Source organism: Bufo bufo, chromosome 4 (genome assembly GCF_905171765.1).
Source record: "Bufo bufo chromosome 4, aBufBuf1.1, whole genome shotgun sequence".
Taxonomy (NCBI): Eukaryota; Metazoa; Chordata; class Amphibia; order Anura; family Bufonidae; genus Bufo; species Bufo bufo.
The window spans coordinates 298,533,308-298,553,774 of record NC_053392.1 but is presented as its reverse complement, the minus strand read 5'-3'; the positions used below and the strand labels follow the sequence as shown (position 1 = coordinate 298,553,774).

Below are 20,467 nucleotides of genomic sequence, written 5' to 3'. Positions count from 1 at the left end.
ATTCGACCTAGGGGCTTAAACGTAGAATATAGACCCTGGCTTTTCATATGACTTTCTTCAGTTCTGTCTCTGCCGGTGTATATGTTGTTGAAAAAACTGTCTTTTAGTTTTTAATGAATATATTTGGATAATATATTTTTTTATTGTCTCACATTCAGGACCTTATGTTGGAAGGGCTTTGCTCAAAGGAAGGCGAGATGCTCATTCTGGACGTGCGCGGCTTATCCCTGAATTATTGCTCATCATACATATTCATGTTTGTTACCAGTGTATCTGCAACACTACTGTGGAGGATTGTCACCCGTTAAGGGGTTGAATCATGATGAGCTCAGTGGGAGGTCGATGGCTGCCGCTGTCTCCTCCCCCTCTTTTTGCTCTCGTAGATGTCCGATGATAGTGCATCGCAAGATGGCACGTCACCTGGCTATATACCCTGGGTGTTTCATCCTTGAATTAATTTAGTATTTTCTGTTACGATGCTGGTTCTATACTCATTCTCATAATAGCGATGTGTACAGCCGATTGTCATGTGACGTCTCACTGGGAGATCACGTGAGTTACCCATAGTGACGTCACTGACATGCGCACTTGCAGTTCCGGGACGCCGTATCCATGCGGCGCAACTCGCAACAGTTTATCCTTCCACCATTGAGCACGCCTAACTCCACGCTCGGTCCTGTCTTCTTCACATATCTACAGGTGATAATGATTCACAGCTAATTGCCACTTCTGTACTTTTTATTGTATTACCAATGAATATGTATACCTGGAAGCTCTATATACTGATTCTGGTTCGGATTTTAGCTACCTTCCGGGATTGTCACATTTGTACTTTTATGACACACATCATATTCTTTATTTCTGTATGTTTTATTGATTGCCACTTATGTATGTTAATTAACTTTGACTGCATAAATACACACAGTCTGCACTATGTTGTATTGCTTGAAAATGGTCCCAGTAAGCGGACTGAAACGTCGCACAGGTGAATAAAGGGTCCCACTTTTTTCACTTCAACGGACGTGCTGCGGTGTCTTTCTTTCTTATATATATATATATATATATATATATATATATATATATATATATATATATATATATCGGAAGGACCAGGCTTCGCACGGGTATATTTAATCTATTTAATTTAATGTTTGTGTGTGTCATTAAAAGATATCGACAGTATCCCCCATAACAGTGACATCTACAGTACCCTGCCTCCTTAAAATGGGACCTCCACAGCAGCTCACCCCTTGACAGTCCCACCCCCTTATAAGTGACCTCTACAGCACCCGCCCCTTAACACTGACCATAGGTTACAGTCCCCTTAATTGTGACCTCCACCATTCTCAGCCCCCTTAACAGAGACCTCCACAGAGACTGCCCCTTTAACAGTAACCTCACAGAACCCCGTTGCCTTAAGTTACCTCACAGTACCCCGCTGCCTTAACAGTGACCTCGACAGAGATCCGTTCCCTCAAAATGTGACCTCCACAACACTACACCACCTTAAGTGACCTCTACAGCACTCCGCCCCTTAACACTGACCTCCATAGTGGACCGTCCCCTTAACTGTGACCTCCACTGTTCTCTGCCCCCTTAGCAGTGACCTCCACAGCGGCCCACCCCTTTTATTAGTGACCTCCACAGTACCCCATCTCCTTAACAGTGATATCCACAACACCCCTCCCTTAAGAGTGGCCTCTACGGCAATTTGCCCCTTAACATTGACCTCCACAGCGGATGGTCCCTTTAACTGTGATTTCCACAGCAGCCTGCCCCCTTAAATGTGACCTCCTCAGCACTCTGCCGTGTCATCCACAGCGCTCTGCCCCTTTAAAGCTGACCTACATCAGTGAAGAAAAATGACTGGGTTGCTATGGAAACCTGGTGTAAAACTGTGTAGACCAAGGGCCTGCGACCTTCTATTGGCTGATAAGGGTCATGTGACCGTGTGTATGGCAGTTGGGACCTGCAGGCTTCTATTGGCTAATGTAGGTCATGTGATGGTGCCATATTTGCATTTTTTGGGAATATCTCAGGAACTGTACATACTAGAGAGCTGAGACCCGGTCTAAAACCTTCCCAGACACCTAATGTACCTGTGAGACAAATTTAGTGTTTGTAAATGTGACGGTGTGGATTCTTTTAGCAGATATACATACATACATACATACATACATACATACATACATACATACCATTACATTTCACACATTCACACATACATACATACACACATTCACACATACATACATACACACATTCACACATACATACATACACACATTCACACATACATACATACACACATTCACACATACATACATACACACATTCACACATACATACATACACACATTCACACATACATACATACACACATTCACACATACATACACACATACATATACACATACATACACACATACATACACACATTCACACACTCAGATTTATATAATATATATATATATATATATGTGATATAGATATATCTATAGTGATAAAGAGATTATATAAAGCTGAGTGTATGTGTGTGTGTGTGTGTGTGTATGTATATCCGCTAAAGGAATCTGTACCGTCGCATTTACAATAACGAAACTTGCACACAGGTACATCAGGTGTCCGGGAAGGTTTTAGACCAGGTCTCTGCTCTCAAGCACGTACCGTTTCTGAGATATTCCCAAAAAATGCATTAGCCAATAGAAGCCTGGTCCCATGACCCTTATCAGTCAATAGAAACTCGCAGGCCCTTAGTCTCCACATACACACAGTTTTACACCCAGCCATTTATCTTCACTGCTGTAGGTTAGCTTTAATGGAAATCTGTCACCAGGATAATCGCTATTGAAGTAAAACCATAGCCTAATAGCACTTAGTACCTTATTTCCAGATGTGCCTTTGTTCCAGCAATAGATGTTTTTTATCCTCTGAAAATCCAGTTTATTTGGTATGCAAATGAGGCAGTCAGGTGCCCAGAGGGGGGCGTCATTCTTGCAGGAAGGTGCCCAGGCACACCTCCTGCCACAATGTGTCCACCCACCCCTCCTACATCACATTCAAGCCATAACTCTGCCCCCCTTTCCCTGCTCCCAGCATGAGGGCAGGCTTGGGCACTAGCAGGAGGTATGCCAGGGCTCCTTCCTGCAACAGTGACGCCCCTCTGGGCACCTTAGTGGCTAATTTGCATACCAAATAAACTAGATTTTCAGAAGATAGAAAACCTCTATTGCTGAAACAAAGGCACATCTGGAAATAAGGTACTAAGTGCTATTAGGCCTGTCTTTACTTCAATAGCGATTATCCTGGTGACAGATTTCCTTTAAAGGGGCAGGGTGCTGTGGATGACACTGTTAAGGGAGCAGAGTGCTGTGGAGGTCACAGTTCAGGGGGCAGGTAGGGTGGCCATTCAGGCCACCCTCAAAAGATGGGCTTAAAAACCCCGCCTTCGGGTCCTGATAAGACACGCCTCTGACCTGGTTAGGACACGCCCCTCCCACTCTACAGTCGACGGGGATTGAAAAAAAAAAAAGGTAAAAATCCACTTCTGTCAGCTGCAGGGGTGGGAGGGAGGGTGACTTTCTCCCTGCAGCTCACACAGCACAGTGCTGCTGTCTGAGAGTGAGCTGTTCAAAAGGACATCCTTGTGTCCATCCATGCCCTGTGCCAGATAGAGGACAGGGAGTCTGAAAGCTTGACTGTTCTGCCTAAAACCGGACCCCTGGCCACCCTGGGGCAGGCTGCTGTGGAGGTCACAATTAAGGCGGTGGTCCGCTGTGGAGGTCATTGTTAAGGGGCAGATTGCTGTAGAGGCCACTGTTAAGGGGGCGGGGCATAGTGTAAATCACTGTTGAGACTAGGTACTGTGGAGATCCCTAATAAAGGGGCTGCCGTTGTGGAGGTCACTGTTAAGGGGACAGGAGGCTATGGAGGTCACTGTTAAAGGGGTGGGCGCTGTGGAGGTCTCTGTTAAGGGGGCAGGGAACGGCGGAGGTCTCAGTTAAGGGGATGGTTCGCTATGGAAGTCAATGTTAAGGGAAGGGGTGCTGTAGAGGTCACTGTTAAGGGGGTGGAGTGTTGTGGAGGTCAAATTTTAAGAGAACTGAGCTCTGTGGAGGTCACTGTTAAGGGGGCAAGTTATTGTGTAAATCACTGTTAAGGAGACTGGGTATTGTGGAGGTCACTGTTAAAGGGTTGGCCGCTGTGATGTCACTGTTAAAGGGGCGGCCGCTGTGATGTCACTGTTAAGGGGCGGACGCTGTGATTTCACTGTTAAAGGGGCGGCCGCTGTGATGTCACTATTAAAGGGGCGGCCGCTGTGATGTCACTGTTAAAGGGGCGGCCACTGTGATGTCACTGTTAAGGGGCGGGCACTGTGGAGGTCGCTGTTAAGGATGGAGGGGATTGTGGAGGCCACTATTAAAAGGGCCGCTGGGTACTGTGAGGTCACTGTTAAAGGGGCAGTCGCTGTGGAGGTATCTGTTAAGGGTGCTGAGAATGGTGGTCACAGTTAAGGGGACTGTAACCTATAAATCATTTCAGAACATTTTCCACCTTTAATGTGACCTATAAACTGTACAACACAATTGAAAAACAAACTGAAATCTTTTAGGTAGAGGGAAGAAAGAAAAATAATAAAAAAATATGGTTGCATAAGTGTGCACACCCTTAAACTAATACTTTGCTGAAGCACCATTTGAATTGCCCACTCTTCTTTGCAAAAACACTCAAAATCTGTCAGATTGCGAGGGCATCTCCTGTGCACAGCCCTCTTCAGATCACCCCATGTATTTTCAATCTGATTCAGGTCTGGGCTCTGGCTGGGCCATTCCAAAACTTTAATCTTCTTCTGGTGAAGCCATTCCTTTGTTGATTTGGATGTATGCTTTGGGTCGTTGTCATGCTGAAAGATGAAGTTCCTCTTCATGTTCAGCTTTCTAGCAGAAGCCTGAAGGTTTTTTGCCAATATTGACTGGTATTTGGAACTGTTCATAATTCCCTCTAGCTTAACTAAGGCCCCAGTTCCAGCTGAAGAAAAACAGCCCCAAAGCATGATGCTACCACCACCATGCTTCTCTGTGGGTATGATGTTCTTTTGGTTATGTGCAGAGTTGTTTTTGCGCCAAACATATCTTTTGGAATTATGGCCAAAAAGTTCAACCTTGGTTTCATAAGACCATAACCCCTTTTCCCACATGCTTTTGGGAGACTTCAGAGGTGTTTTTGCAAAATGTTGCCTGGCTTGGATGTTTTTCTTCGTAAGAAAAGGCTTTCGTCTTGCCACTCTACCCCATATCCCAGACATATGAAGAATACGGGAGATTGTTGTCACATGTACCACATAGGCAGTACTTGCCAGATATTCCTGCAGCTCCTTTAATGTTGCTGTAAGCCTCTTGGTAGCCTCCCAGACCAGTTTTCTTCTCGTCTTTTCATCAATTTTGGAGGGACGTCCAGTTCTTGGTAATGTCACTGTTGTGCCATATTTTCTCTATTTGATGATTAATCTCTTCACTGTGTTCCATGGTATATCTAATGCCTTGGAAACTCTTTTGTACCCTTCTCCTGGCTGATACCTTTTAACAATGAGATCACTCTGATGCTTAGGAAGCTCTCTGTGGACTATGGCTTTTGCTGTGGGATGCGACTAAGAAAATTTCAGGAAAAACCAACTAGAGCAGCTGAACTTTATTTGGGGTTAATCAGAGGCACTTTAAATGATGGCAGGTGTATGCTGACTCCTATTTAACATGATTTTGAATGTGATTGCTTAATTCTGAACGCAGCTACATCCCCAGTTTCTTTCTTTCTTTCTTTCTTTCTTCCCTCCACCTAAAAGATTTCAGTTTGTTTTTCAATTGAGTGGTACAGTTTATAGGTCACATTAAAAGTGGACAAAGTTCTGAAATGATTTATCTTTGTCTCATTTTTTTACAGCACAGAAACCTGACATTTTAACAGGGGTGTGTAGACTTTTTATAGCATAGTTCACTTCCCTTGGGGTTGAAGGAATTGGGCCTCCTTTATGGCCTTCAGTTCTGCCCATTGTGCTGACCTGTGACAAAGCAACCTGTCAAGATTCTGGGTGTCTGTGGTCTAATCCAACGCCGCAAACCCTGTCACATAGGTGCCATCCAGGCATTAGTCGAGAGCCATCAATGAAAATGACCCTATCTTCTTGATGCCTGTCGGTCCTGGGCATATGTGGTACAGTGACTTGCATTGGTTGTCCACAATAATGTTCGGTCTCTGTCATATTTAACCACTGGGACTGAACATACTTTGCTTTGTGGCTTACTTTCAGATTCCGACCATTGAGGTCCATGATCCACTTCCAGAACTTCTGGGAGACTCTAGGAAGAGGGGCCTGAAGCCTACAATATGCTCAGTGGTTTTGACAGCATAATGTATGGCAGCCAGTTGTTTAACATATTTATTGAACCCTTGTTCAACAGAAGACAGGAGTCTGAGGAAGTATTACAGCGGTCTACTCTCGTATCCTTTCTGTTGTAGAAGTACCGCTGAGATAGACTGTCCCAGTGTACACCTGAATAGCCATTTCCCCTTCAGGGTGGTGGGTGGCCAATACAGGGGCAGAGGAGAGGTCTCTTTTCAGGATAGAAAAGGCCTCTTCCTGTGCTTCTGACCAGCCCTTGAACAAAGGTTCTTCCCCTCTGAAGAGTTCATAGAGAGGTTTCCCTTTAGCAGCTAAATCCTCCAAGGAAAGTTGCCTTTGCCAAATTTGCCTGTGTGCAGGAGTAAGTCATCTACATATTACAAGAGACATTCCGGAAGACCTTCCTTCACCTAGCACTAACTGTTCCTACTGTTTTAAGGGGGAAAACAAGGAATAAATATGGGATAGCAATGTAGGGGTTAATGCTTCTTTTATAGGGGGAGAAAAGGGTTAACCAGCTAGCTTGTAGTATAGGGGAAGGTAAGCAAGGAAAAGGTTAGCTCGCTCATTGTATAGAGGAAAATAGGCAAGGAAAGGGTTAACCTGCTCATTGTATGGGGGGATGTAGGCAAGGAAAGGGCTAATGAATGCTACTCAGCCAAGGATTGCTCTTTTTCCCAGTGGGTTAATCGTTTTCCCAGGAGGTTACTCGTTCCCCAGGGGATGATTCTCAGTGGGGGCCGCTCAGCTCAACTGTCAAGTGCTCCACTGCCAGGTTATTTAAACCCAGCCCGGAGCGCTCCTGAGCGAGCACACCTGCAGGCCGTTCACATGGGATGGCACGGTGATATGACGTCGCCGAACAAACCTGCGTACGTGCCAACACACAGGTATAGATACAGCGTGTAAGGCAGTCCGACATCCTGTCATTCCCCTGCAAGCAGAGGATCTTTCGATCCTCTGCCTTTGATAAGCCCAAAACTGGACACTTTTGTCTGTTGTCTAGGCTGCTCCCTTCCCCAGCATGCATACATGACTAGGCTCACATGTGCCTGCAGGGAAAGCCTTAGGCCCCTTTCACACGGGCGAGTATTCCGCGCGGATTGAACGCATTGCACCCGCACTGAATCCCGACCCATTCATTTCTATGGGGCTGTTCACATGAGCGGTGATTTTCACGCATCACTTGTGCCTTGCGCGAAAATCGCAGCATGCTCTATTTTGTGCGTTTTTCACGTAACGCAGGCCCCATAGAAATGAATGGGGTTGCGTTAAAATCGCAAGCATCCGCAAGCAAGTGCGGATGCGGTGCGATTTTCACGCACGGTTGCTAGGAGACGATCGGGGTGGAGACCCGATCATTATTATTTTCCTTTATAACATGGTTATAAGGGAAAATAATAGCATTCTGAATACAGAATGCATAGTAAAATAGCGCTGGAGGGGTTAAAAAAAAAAAAAAAAAAAAACGTTTTATTTAACTCACCTTAATCCACTTGATCGCGAAGCCGGCATCTCTTCTGACTTCTTTCTTTGCTGTGTTCAGCAACAGGACCTGTGGTGACGTCACTCCGGTCATCAGATGGTCCATCACATGATTTTTTACCATGGTGATGGATCATGTGATGACCAGAGTGACGTCACCACAGGTCCTGTTGCTGCACACAGCAAAGAAAGAAGTCAGAAGAGATGCCGGCTTCGCGATCAAGTGGATTAAGGTGAGTTAAATTATTATTTTATTTTATTTTAACCCCTCCAGCGCTATTTTATTATGCATTCTGTATTCAGAATGTATTATTTTCCCTTATAACATGGTTATAAGGGAAAATAATAGCAATCTACAGAACACCGATCCCAAGCCCGAACTTCTGTGAAGAAGTTCGGGTTTGGGTACCAAACATGCGCGATTTTTATCACGCGAGTGCAAAACGCATTACAATGTTTTGCACTCGCGCGGAAAAATTGCGCATGTTCCCGCAACGCACCCGCACATTTTCTCGCAACGCCCATCTGAAAGAGGCCTTAGTTGGTTGAGTAAACTCACTTTAAGCAGGAACGTGTCCCGCACTTTAAGTCTAGCACGAACCCTACTTCTAAATCTAGAGGCACCTTTATTGCACTGCATAAGTGTCTGCTGTACATCGTGCTGGATTCTATGACTGATCTTTTAGGCAGGTTCGCTTTTGTGAAGCTCATAATTGACCTGAAGGTGTACAAGATCGGTAACATTTATCTTTCCAATGCAGATTAGGGTAGAGTTCTCAGGGACATACTGTATTGCTGAAGGTGGGCTCTTTCATTAAGAGGATGTTTATTTTAGGAGGGAACTTTAACGTGGCTTTGGATCCCTCCCTGGATTCCTCTTCTGGTAGGTCCTCAATCCCATGCTCTGCAATACAATTGGTTGAGAAAACCTTTGCAGGGGCCATCAATTGGTTGATATGTGGCAAATTTTACATCCTAGAGACAATGGCTACTCATATTATTCCCCGGCCCATACATCACACAGTAGATTGGATATGTTTTATCTCTCAGTATGCTATTACAGGAGACCTATTAAAGGGTGACTACTTTTCAGCAACTTCTCCTCAAACTGACAGATTTAGATAAGGCCCCTAGGCAATCATTGGCCCCAGAGGTCCTGCTTGAGTTAATGATGACAAGCAAAGTAGGTTTGCAAATCAGCTCTTGGCAAGCTCTGCCTCTAATGCCATCAGATGTAAGGCAGATATCCTATAAGTCAATGTTTTAACATTTTTAACATGCCTTGAGACATGACAAGGATAACAACTAATCCAACACCTCTTCTCCAGACAGCTGTTTTAGGATGATTGTCCCTCATCTGTTCAGAGCAGAGAGTATGGCTTAACTGGGTGAGAGGCCTAGATCAGGATTCGGAGGATACTATATCTCCTTATGGAGAGCGCCTAATCAGTGTGAGGGGCCATCACTTCAAAACAGCAACCTGCAGATGAAATACTGGCTTAGTTGTTATCCAAGTCGTGTCTCAAGGTTGGATATTGACTTATTATGACTTTAAGATGTTTCACACACACCTCTTGCCTCATCTGACCAAAGTATTTAATAGCGTCTCCCCCACATGGCCATTTCCAAGGCATGCTCTGGAGGCTCATGTGGTGGTTCTGCTCAAGCCCAATAAGGATCCAGCTATCTGTTCTAACTACCGCCCTATTTCTTTGATCAGTTGTGACATAAAAATGTATTCCATAATTTTGACTGTCTAGGCCAAATTATTCCAACAGTCATGCACAGGGACCAGATAGGTTTGAGGCTGGCTGACAAGGAGGCAAGGGACAATACTATAAGGACCATCTCACTCATTTTTTATGTGCAACATGGTAAAATCCCTATGTGCGTTCTGTTGGTCGCTGCTGAAAAAGCGTTGGACACAGTGCACTGGCTAAAAGAAACCGCCTCTATGAAACATATTTTCGCCTGGGTCTGAGCATCATGGAAAGAGTGGTGGCATTTTACAAGACTTTTTGCATTAATAATGGCACTCTGCACAGTTGTCCATTGTCTACCTTGCTATATACACTTACAGTAATACACCTGGCAGTGGCACTTCATAAGGATCCTGATATTACAGGAGTTTGGATTGGGGAGACCCACCACAAGCTTGGGTTTTACACTAATAATTTATTACTATATGTCACTTCGCCTCATTTCCCTCCCATCCACCCTCAGAGAATTCGATAGGTTTGCCAGTTTGACCAATTTCAAGGCTAACCGGTCAAAAACAAAGACTTTAAAAGTATCCTTAGCAGATCAAGTTTTTCATTCTCTTCAGGATAATTTTTCTTTCTGGTGGCAGACCCAGAGTGTCCGTTCTGTTTTGTTTTTTAAAAATTTTTTTTTTTTTTCCGGACCGTATGCGGAAACATTAATTTCGATGGGTCTGCAAAAAAACGGAAATTACTGTGTGCTTTCCGTTTCCGTATGTTAAGCGGACCACTGCCAGCATCTGGGGTATCCCTTGCCCCATAGGAGGTTTCTACGAAATATGTCCCTCTTATAGAGCAAGTAATCATGACGCCAGTTGCGCTTAAGCAGCGAGGGCATGGAGTCCCCTTTGTAGATGGTAATGTTGGTACCCAGGGTAGGATTGCCAGAGTGGTGTAGAGTGGCCTACATTCTCTGTAGATGTTATATACACGTGTCACTGTGTTCCTACCTGGATATCCGTGGATCCGAGATGTGATGTGGTCCGAAGCAAGTGCAAAAAGGGTAGTTGAACTTGGATGATGAATAAGTAGAATAAATGGAGTCCAGACTTTGTAGTAATGTTGAACACAGTTTTACTTAGCATAAACGGTAATCCAAACAGTTTCCAAACTTTATCTTGGTCATCAGCAGGTATTGGCTTATCTGGCAGGCAAACCCTTCTCTGCAACAATCTCAGCTCCGCTATGTGGTAGCTCTCTCAGCTCTGCTATGCTTGGCTGGCTTAAATAGGAAACTCTTTCCTCTTCTGTTGGAACTTAGGTTAGCTGTAGTATGTCTTTTACTTTAATTCTAGGAACTTCTTGTCCTGGCTTTGAGTACTTCAAGCTCTAACTTCAGCTTGGATGAAGGCAATGCAAGCCCAGGAAGGGACAAGCAACCATATAGACTTCAGAGGCTGGGCCTAGCAGAGCAGGCAGTGTGCTCTGCTAGCCGGCACACAACTTCTCCCTAAGGAGGGTGGACTAGACTGACTCACTGACTAACTAAACTCTTCTATCTCTAAAGAGGGCTGGAAGGAACTAAAACAGGGAAGATCAACCTGAGGCTCTCCAGCTGTTGCAAAACTACAACTCCCAGCATGCCCAGACTGCCTACAGCTACCAGCCTACAGCAGGGCATGATGGGAGTTGTAGTTTTACAACAGCTGGAGAGCCGCAAGTTGGCCATGCCTGAACTAGAAGGTTCCTCTTCAGAGAAACAATATCTGCACAGATTTGCTGCCACCAGCTGGTGAACCAGGCACATTACATGTAAACATTACATTTGTAAGGAAATGCATACACACATTGCAGGAAATGGCAATAAATATGAGAGATGACACAGGCTCACATAATACAGATAGTGAAGGTGCAAAAGGAAGTGGTAATGGCACTCTGGGTCATTACATATGTCCGTACATCTGTTCCGCTAAAAAAAAAATGGAACAGGTCCTATTATTGTCTGCATTACGGACAAGGATAGGACGGTTATATTAGAGGCCAGCTGTTTCGTTCCGCAAAATACGAAATGCACAAAGGCGTCATCCGTATTTTTTGCGGATCACAAAATACATACGGTCGTGTGCATAAGCCCTTATTTGGAGATCCAGATTCCGGCCCAACTTCATCCTTGCATGCTCTGCAGACACCGAATCTTGACAGGATATTGTCCTGGCTGGAATATCAACAGCTTAGTTCCTTTATTAACAGTACATTTTCAGGATCTTCCTACACTTCTACTTTAATAGGATTTGACAAGCTGCTGTTCTGTTCCTCTGTTCCACAAAGTTTCCTATATGTATCAGTTGCCTCTGAAATGCAGTAATGGGGACAGGGCTTCGTAATTCCAAAAATAAAGGCAGATCTGGGTATTACTTTTGCTCATACAAATATATTGAAAATCTGTGAAAGAGAAGAATTATGAGATTTAGTAGACAGCCACTCGCACTTCTCTGACTCCAGGGGAAGCAGCTGTGGGTGCCTACACATCCTCGCCACCTCCCTGGAACTCCCGCTGGGCTTGGGACTTAGTGGACAGTCGCTCACACTTCTCTGCCTCCAGGAAAAGCAGCGGTGGGTGCCTACACATCCCCGCCGCATCCCTGGAACTCCCGCTGGGCATGGGAGTCACAGGACAGCAGCTCACAGTTCTCTGCCTCCAGGGGAAGCAGCGGTCGGTGCCTCAATCTCTCTGCCGTCTCCATATCGCTTCTCTGGAACTCCGGCTGGGCGTGGGAGTCACGGGACAGCCGCTCACGCTACACATTCCCGCAGCCTCCCTGGAACTTCCGCTGGGCATGGGACTTAGTGGACAGCCGGTGACACGTCTCTGCCTCCAGGGGAAGTAGCGGTAGAAAACTCAGTGATAGAAAACAGAGGGTGGTTATTAACGGTACACACTCAGATTGGGTCACTGTCACTAGTGGAGTACCTCAGGGGTCAGTATTGGGCCCTATTCTCTTCAATATATTTATTAATGATCTTGTAGAAGGCTTGCACAGTAAAATATTAATTTTTGCAGATGACTCTAAACTGTGTAAAGTAATTAACACGGAAGAGGACAGTATACTGCTACAGATGGATCTGGATAGAGTGGAGGCTTGGACAGATAAATGGCAGATGAGGTTTAACACTGACAAATGTAAGGGTATGCACATGGGAAGGAATAATGCAAGTCACCCGTACATACTAAATGGTAAAACACTGGGTAACACAGACATGGAAAAGGACCTAGGAATTTTAGTGAACAGCAAACTAACCTGTAAAAACTAGTGTCAGGCAGCTGCTGCCAAGGCCAATAAGATAATGGGTTGCATCAAAAGGGGCATAGATGCCTGTGATGAGAACATAGTAACATAGTCCTACCACTTTCCAAATCACTAGTCAAACCACACATGGAGTACTGTGTACAGTTCTGGGCTCCTGTGAACAAGGCAGACATAGCAGAGCTGGAGAGGGTTCAGAGGAGGGCAACTAAAGTAATAACTGTAATGGGTGGACTACAGTACCCTGAAAGATTATCAACATTAGGGTTATTCACTTTAGAAAAAAAGACAACTGAGGGGATATCTAATCACTATGTATAAATATATTGGGGGTCAGTACAGAGATCTCTCCCATCATCTATTTATCCCCTGGACTGTGACTGTGAAAAGGGGACATCCTCTGCGTCTGGAGGAAAGAAGGCGTGTACACAAATATAGAAGAGGATTCTTTTCGGTAAGAGCAGTGAGACTATGGAACTCTCTGCCTGAGGAGGTAATAATGGTGAGTACAATAAAAGAGTTCAAGAGGGCCCTGGATGTATTTGTGGAGTGTAATAATATTACAGGCTATAGCTACTAGAGAGGGGTCGTTGATCCAGGGAGTTATTATGATTGCCTGAATGGAGTCGGGAAGGAATTTTTTCCCCTTAAGTGGGGAAAATTGGCTTCTACCTCACAGTTTTTTTTTTTGCCTTCCTCTGGATCAACTTGCAGGATAACAGGCCGAACTGGATGGACAGATGTCTTTTTTTTGACCTTATATACTATGTTACTATGTTACTATCTCATCTCATGCTGGTATTATTGCCTTGTTCAACTCCAGCATATGTTTCCTACTGCTTCAGAGTTATGCTGGCGCTGTGGGGTAGAATACGTGTCTTTAGAATATATCAAGTTTTTTTTTCCAGGAAACAAATCTCAACCCCTCAGATTGCTCTATTTTCTATGATTCCTGTCTCATTGATTAAGATTAAGAAAGGCATCATAAGATACTTTTTAGCTGCCAGTTGACTGGTAATCCCCGGCATTAGTGTGTGGCTTTCAGAGCTTCATGGCATTATGAAGATGAAAGAATTGGTGGCTGAAGTCTATAAGCGCTTGTCTACATTTCTGGCTATTTGGCACCTGTGACAGACTTTTGGGAAGTCCCTGAATTTGCCATGTTGATTCGTTGATCATGTTCATCTAGTACCGTGTGGGTCCAGGAGCTCTCTATTCTCTTCTTCTTTCTTTTCCCCTGATTGGTTGGACTTCCAGAAGTGGAATTCCTCCCACCTATCGGATGCCTGACTTATTCAGTACATTTTAGGGATTCCTCTTTACTGTACTTTGTAGTAAACTTTTGATATGTCAAAGGGACATATTAAAAGTTTAGATCACTGGGGGTCTGAGCACTGAGACCCCCACTATCTCTTAGCTCACTTAGCACACTCTCTCTCCTCTCTGAGCGAGATGGGCCTATAGATTTTTTTATTGGGTCGGTCTCGCTTCCTATCCTGTAGCGAGGAGAGAGGGCGCCAACCAAGTGATTCTATCCCCTCATTCTAGACATCAGTCGGGGTCTCGGGGACATATCAAAAGTTTTGAACTGTGGTGGTCTAAGCGCTATGACATATCAATATTTGACCTTCATTCAAACAATATGTAATGTTAAAGATGATGTAAAAGAACAAGAAAAAACTCTTAACAAATGGATTTTTCAATAATGTATTAAAAATAAAATTCACACTGCAGGAATGATTAATGGGCATTGTGCTGCTGGCTCAACAACCAAGTCTCCCTGTCCGACGCTGCATCTCCTGCCTCAAATAAAAACTTTACCTGTGCAATAAAGAATAAGTTGTATGCATAACATTTTATTTAATGGTTTTTTTTTTCTTTGTATTTAATCATTATATAGAGACTTTCTGTGATGCATTAAATAATGATATTTCAGAAGATTAACCCTGTCATGACAGCCAATACATGTTTTTACCTTGATGATGCCAGTCAGTATAGCACTAACTGTATAATGCACTGTAGTGCATAAGTAGTACTGCATATTATAGAAGCGATCAGAAGATCTCCTGTTGAAGTCCCCTTGTGGAACTTGTAAATGGTTAAAAAAAAATAAAAAAGTGTTTTTTTTTTATTTAAAAATGCATTGTTTTCAATGAGGAAAAAAAGCTGCAAAAAAAACCTCCACATATTTGGTATCACCATATCCACACTACACAATTATCATGCAATTTATCCTGCACTGTGTATGGCGTAAAAAAAAAAGGCACAATTGCTGTTTTTTTTTATTTTTCATTTATTCGACAGAAAAAAGAAATGAATAAAAAGCTATCAAAAACTGTTATACGCCAAAATGATACCAATGAAAGTGTCCTGCACACAGCCCTTACAAAACCTCACACAGTTCTGTAGAAAATAAAAAAAAGTTATGAGTTTTGGGATGTGGCAATGCAAAAAACATCTTTAAAAAATGGAGGTTTTTATTGTGCAATAGTAGTAAAATGTAAAATAAACCTACATTTTTTTTTTATATCTCTGTGATCATACTGACACAGAGAAAGTTAAGTCAAAAAATGAACACCACAAAATTTAGAACACAAACAATATTATCTTTTTTTATCCATCCCACCCCCCTTGAAAAAGTTTTAAAAAGTTAATCAGTTAATTTACTCTCCAGTCAAGGTATATGTACCCTAAAATGACATTTAAAAACTACGACTTGTCCATCAAAAAACAAACCCAAATATTGCTGCATTGACGAAAAAATTAAAGTTATAGCTCGTTATCGGAACGTGACGATTAAAAATGAACAAAAATTGCTTGGTCACTAAGTACTAAATGCATACAAGGGGGGGAGGGTTAAGGTATTTCATTATTCACTGATTTTATTGTAAATTTTTCCAGGAAAATGAAAGGCTTTATAATCAAGTTAAAGAGCTCCAAGTTAAAAACAAACAAAATGAAGAGCAAATGTTTCTAGAAAATCAGGCTTTGAAGTCCGAACTTATTTCAGTAAGGTAAACTGCATAATCTAGTAATAGGTGTAGTATTATGAAACCGATTAAAAATGTACCAGTAATCCATGTTATATTAATACATTTTCTTTATGTGCAGTTTGACAATAAAAACTTTACTTGTTAATTTTTAAAATAACCTTGTATTAACATGACAGTTATTATCTTATGTACCTTCATTTTTAATGGAAGTGCAGCAACAGACATGTAGCATATTAGCACAGTAACACAAAAGTAGGAGGGTGATAAAAATTGAATACATTTTGGAAATAGAAATGGCTAAAAAATATAGTTCTGTTTTTGTGTCTCCATCTCCTGTGCAGACCTACATCTCCATGGTTGGACTCCAAACAAATCCAAATGTGTCAGTCCCTTTTCTGATGTTTGTATGTTACCAAGAAGGGGGCAACACATACATGCAGAATCTGACTACACACAGCAATTGTTTGTAGTCTGTAATCATGGAGACAGAATGATTATCACCACGCAGACCTACTATAGGTCTATTTTTTAATCTTCACATGTTCAAAATGTGTGTAATATTGTTCAGTTATCCAGTTAGCTGGAACATATTCCTTTCAGTGCCATGCCTTGATTCTTTAACACAGCGGTTCTCAACCTAGGAGTCGCGACCCTTTTGGGGGTCGATCGGCCCTTTCCGGGGGGTCGTCTGAGGCTTCCTATTGTGGGTCGCCCGCACAACGGCAGTGGCCCCTTATCCTCGCGCACAGGAAGTGATGTCCTATCACTGCCTGTGCTTGAAGGAGCCTGACGTCTGGACGGGTAAGTCGGGCCGCCATGTCTGCTGAGGTCCGAGTTTTTTCGTTAATGATACCGCCGCTGAGCACCACTGCCCCCAATGATTTAATTGAGCCTGGCTAATTTTATTTTAATTTAGGCTTAATTTATTTGGGGGGACATGAAGCACCGCTGATTTATTTATTTGGGGGACCCTGAGCAGTTCTGATTTATTTATTTGGGGGACCCTGAGCACCATTGATTTATTTATTTGGGGGAAACCTGATGCACCACTGATTTATTTATTTGGGGACCCTGAGCACTTCTGATTGATTTATTTGGGGGGGACTTGAAGCACCACTGATTTATTTATTTGAGGGGTACCCTGCGCACCACTGTTTTTTTTTTTGTTTTTTTTTGGGGGGGGGGGGGGGTACTGTGAGCACCACTGAGTTATTTATTTGAGGGGTACTGTGCGCACCACAGATTCATTTTTTAGGGGCTATTTGTTGTTTATTATTTATTTTAAAGTTATTTATTTGGTTTACAAATATTTTGTATTTATGCTAAAGTTCTGTGGTTATGAATGAATACTTGTGTATTTGAATTAACATTTGCGTGTTTTTGGTGGGTCATCATAACAGTAGCAAAATTAGTTATGACGTAGCAAGGAAAAAAATGTAATGGTTGGGGGTCACCACATGAGGAACTGTATTAAGGGGTCACGGCTTTAGAAAGGTTGAGAACCACTGCTTTAACACAACCAAAGTCTTCTGACGATGTATTACTTAGTAGTACTGTTAAAGTTACCTATTCATAATATATTGCCTCATAATCTGGAAAACAAGATATCAGCATATGCAAATTGTAAAATAGACATATTTATGTCTAGAAAAAAATCGGAAATTCTAGTGGAACGTAATTTCTGTATGCCAATTTTAAAATCATTTCTACAGCAGTGAAAGGGATATTTGGCATTATTCATAAGTATGTTTGACTTTGTAGGGAAAAGGTGAATAGTGTGAAACTGCATGGTCAGTATGCTGGCACTGATACCAACAGTTCTAAAGATCTGGCTGCTGAACTGAGTGCTATACAGGTAAGTAGAATCATGCTACTTAGGAGACATTTATTTTACCGTCCTGAAAAGTACATTCACATGAATATACGGTAATCTAATTCAGATAAAACAAAATGTCTCTCATGGATTGTTTCCTTGCACATCCCCTGGTCAAGGTAAATGACCCTTTGTACCAAAGCATTTCCCATTACATTAATGCTTCCTGCAGTGGTTATTCATTTAGTAAAATGAAGTGTAAAATAATGAATTAACAAAAATAAACGCACGCCTTTTTCCATTCAAAAACATGCTTTTAAATTGAAAAAAATAATATACCCTACAGTTATGTTGTACTGCCGCATCCTTAATGACCAGTACTATGCAATTATCACATAATTTATCCGGCGCGGTGAATGCATAAAAAAAAAAAATGCCAGAAATGCTGTTATCCCTACCAAAAAAGGAATAAAAAGCAATCAAAATGTTGTATGTAACCCAAATTGCAGATTAGTCACTAAGGTGAAATTGTGTTGGCCTTTTGTTTTAAAACAGAAAAGAGAGAGCAATTTGCTAGAAGATATAGCTAGGTTCAAGAAGGACAAACAGGCGTTGGAAGTAGACCTGTTGCAGATGAAGAAAGAACGAGATCTTCTGAAAGGCCAGTTAGCCAACATTTCAGGTAGATTTTACATTTTAAATGTACAGCTGTGACATTTTGCATTGCCTTGTGGAACGTGGGGTCATGGGTTTAAATAGTACCAAGGGCAAAGTATGCATGTAGTTTTTATGTTCTCCTCATGTTCATGTAGATTGGTTGTGGGTACTTCAATTTTCTCCCAAACTTCAACATCACACATGTTAACATGTCACCTTTGGGGTCCCTGCTCCCAGAGCAAAAACTATCTCTGTACAGGACTGTATACTGTAAATGAATAAAATTTAATCAATAAATACAGTTGCCTAAGTTTCTTTCCAGCATAAGGAACACATGGTTATGAGCTGAAATATATGTGTAGTCAATAGGTGGGTATACACCTTGTGGCCAATGAATAATTTGGAACCCCATGAATCAGATAGTCGATCAGATAAAATGGATGAATACGGCACTCAATAGATTATTTTAATTCCTCAAACGCAACCATCCAACAACACAGAATACTACATCATGTTTTGGCCGTGAACAAGGTCCTGGGAGAGGACCGAAATGTTGGCCACTGTATAACCTCAATTTGGATGGATAAATCAAACCAGAAGTGTTCAATTAAAAATATCTATTGAGTGTCGTGGTTTTTTCAACTAATCAATATCAGATTAGCGGGGAGCCAATTCCAGGCACCCCTGCCAGTCAGCTGTTTGAAGAGAAAGCAGCGCTCGTATGAATGCTGCCTTCTCTTCATTGTTTACCTGCTCACCATCACAACGGCAGTGATGAGTAGGTGTAATTACAACTATACCATCCCAATCACTTCAAATGGACGGCTCCTTCCTATTTATTTGAACAGGAAGGAGCCATCCCATAGAACTTAATGGGATGGCTGAGATATAATTACAACTGCTCATCGCTGCAATGTCCACGACGAGCAGGTAAACAAGGAATAGAAGGTAGCGCTTATACGAGCGCTGCTTTCTCTTCAATCAGTGGGGGTGACGGGAGTTGGCCTCCCACATATCTGATATTTATGACCAATCTTGACGACAATTTAAAACTGCAATCCGAAGTGGGCTTTGGTACTGAGGTACCAGCCAGTACCAAGCCCATTTTGAATTCCTATTTTATGGTTCAATTTGTGTTTATTGAAACCCAAAGTATGCAGGAGATACAGTGAAACATAAGAGGTTTGTGTTTCTCATATACAATATTTTCCACACAGGTAAAGATCAATAAACATCAATCTAGTAAAAGGTGATAAAAGGAAAAAAGGGGAGACAAGACAGAGAAATAGGGATGAAGGGAGGGGGAGGGAGGGAAAATGGAAGAAGGAGAGACTAGTAGCCCAATTAAGAATCCAGAGCAATAAGTCTAATACGAGCAGATTAAGCAAGAATACCTGAGGTCAACCAGCCTGAAAAGTTAGCCGATGCACGGAATTGATACCAAGCTTCCCATTGTTTGGAATGTGCAGGACCCTTTCCCTGGTCCTCATTGCCTAGCTCCTCCATTCGCGCCAAGTGATCCAGGGCCGTTACCCATGTGATTCTATGGAGACTTTCCGTTGAGCGCCAGGCCCGAGGAATGATTTGGTGCATTGCTATAATAAAGAATCTAAGAATACATTTCTCTGCCAATTTGATTCTATCTGGAAAGGCCGATAGGAGAGCTATCTGCGGAGATGGGGAGATGGAGGACCTATAGGGATGCTCGTGAAGCTTGAATATGTCCCTCCACAGAGAGGCAACCCCGGGACAGTCCCACCAGATGTGTAACATGGTGCCCCTTGAACTCAGGCAGCGCCAACAGGTGTCTGGTACGGAGGGGTAAAACTGGTGTAGCTTATCCGGGGTCCTATACCATCTAGACCAAATCTTATAGTTGTATCTTACAGGATATAGAGGACTTGTGGGCAAACAGTAAGGATCTCTTACACTGGTCAGATGTGAGGGAACATCCCAGATTACTCTCCCAGGATTGTATGAGTTTCTTAGCCGGAGCAGGGAGCTCCTCCGAGTCGTCCCCGATCTCTCCCGAGTTCAGTATGGCGTATATGAGAGATATAGGGTGTCCAGGCGCAGAGGTCGCAACACACAGTTTTTCAAAATCTGATAGGGAGGAT

The 20,467-nt window shown here is 42.8% G+C and overlaps 1 protein-coding gene across 2 annotated transcripts in view; it reads left to right on the top strand.

The window, feature by feature from the left end:
• Positions 1–20,467, top strand: part of CEP162 (centrosomal protein 162) — a 126,323-nt gene that overhangs the window by 80,656 nt on the left and 25,200 nt on the right. For both annotated transcript variants that reach the window (XM_040428719.1, XM_040428721.1), the window contains 3 exons: positions 15,789–15,901; positions 17,642–17,735; positions 18,249–18,375. In XM_040428719.1, coding sequence (XP_040284653.1) covers positions 15,789–15,901; positions 17,642–17,735; positions 18,249–18,375 — 334 coding nt within the window. The remainder of the gene's footprint in view (positions 1–15,788; positions 15,902–17,641; positions 17,736–18,248; positions 18,376–20,467) is intronic.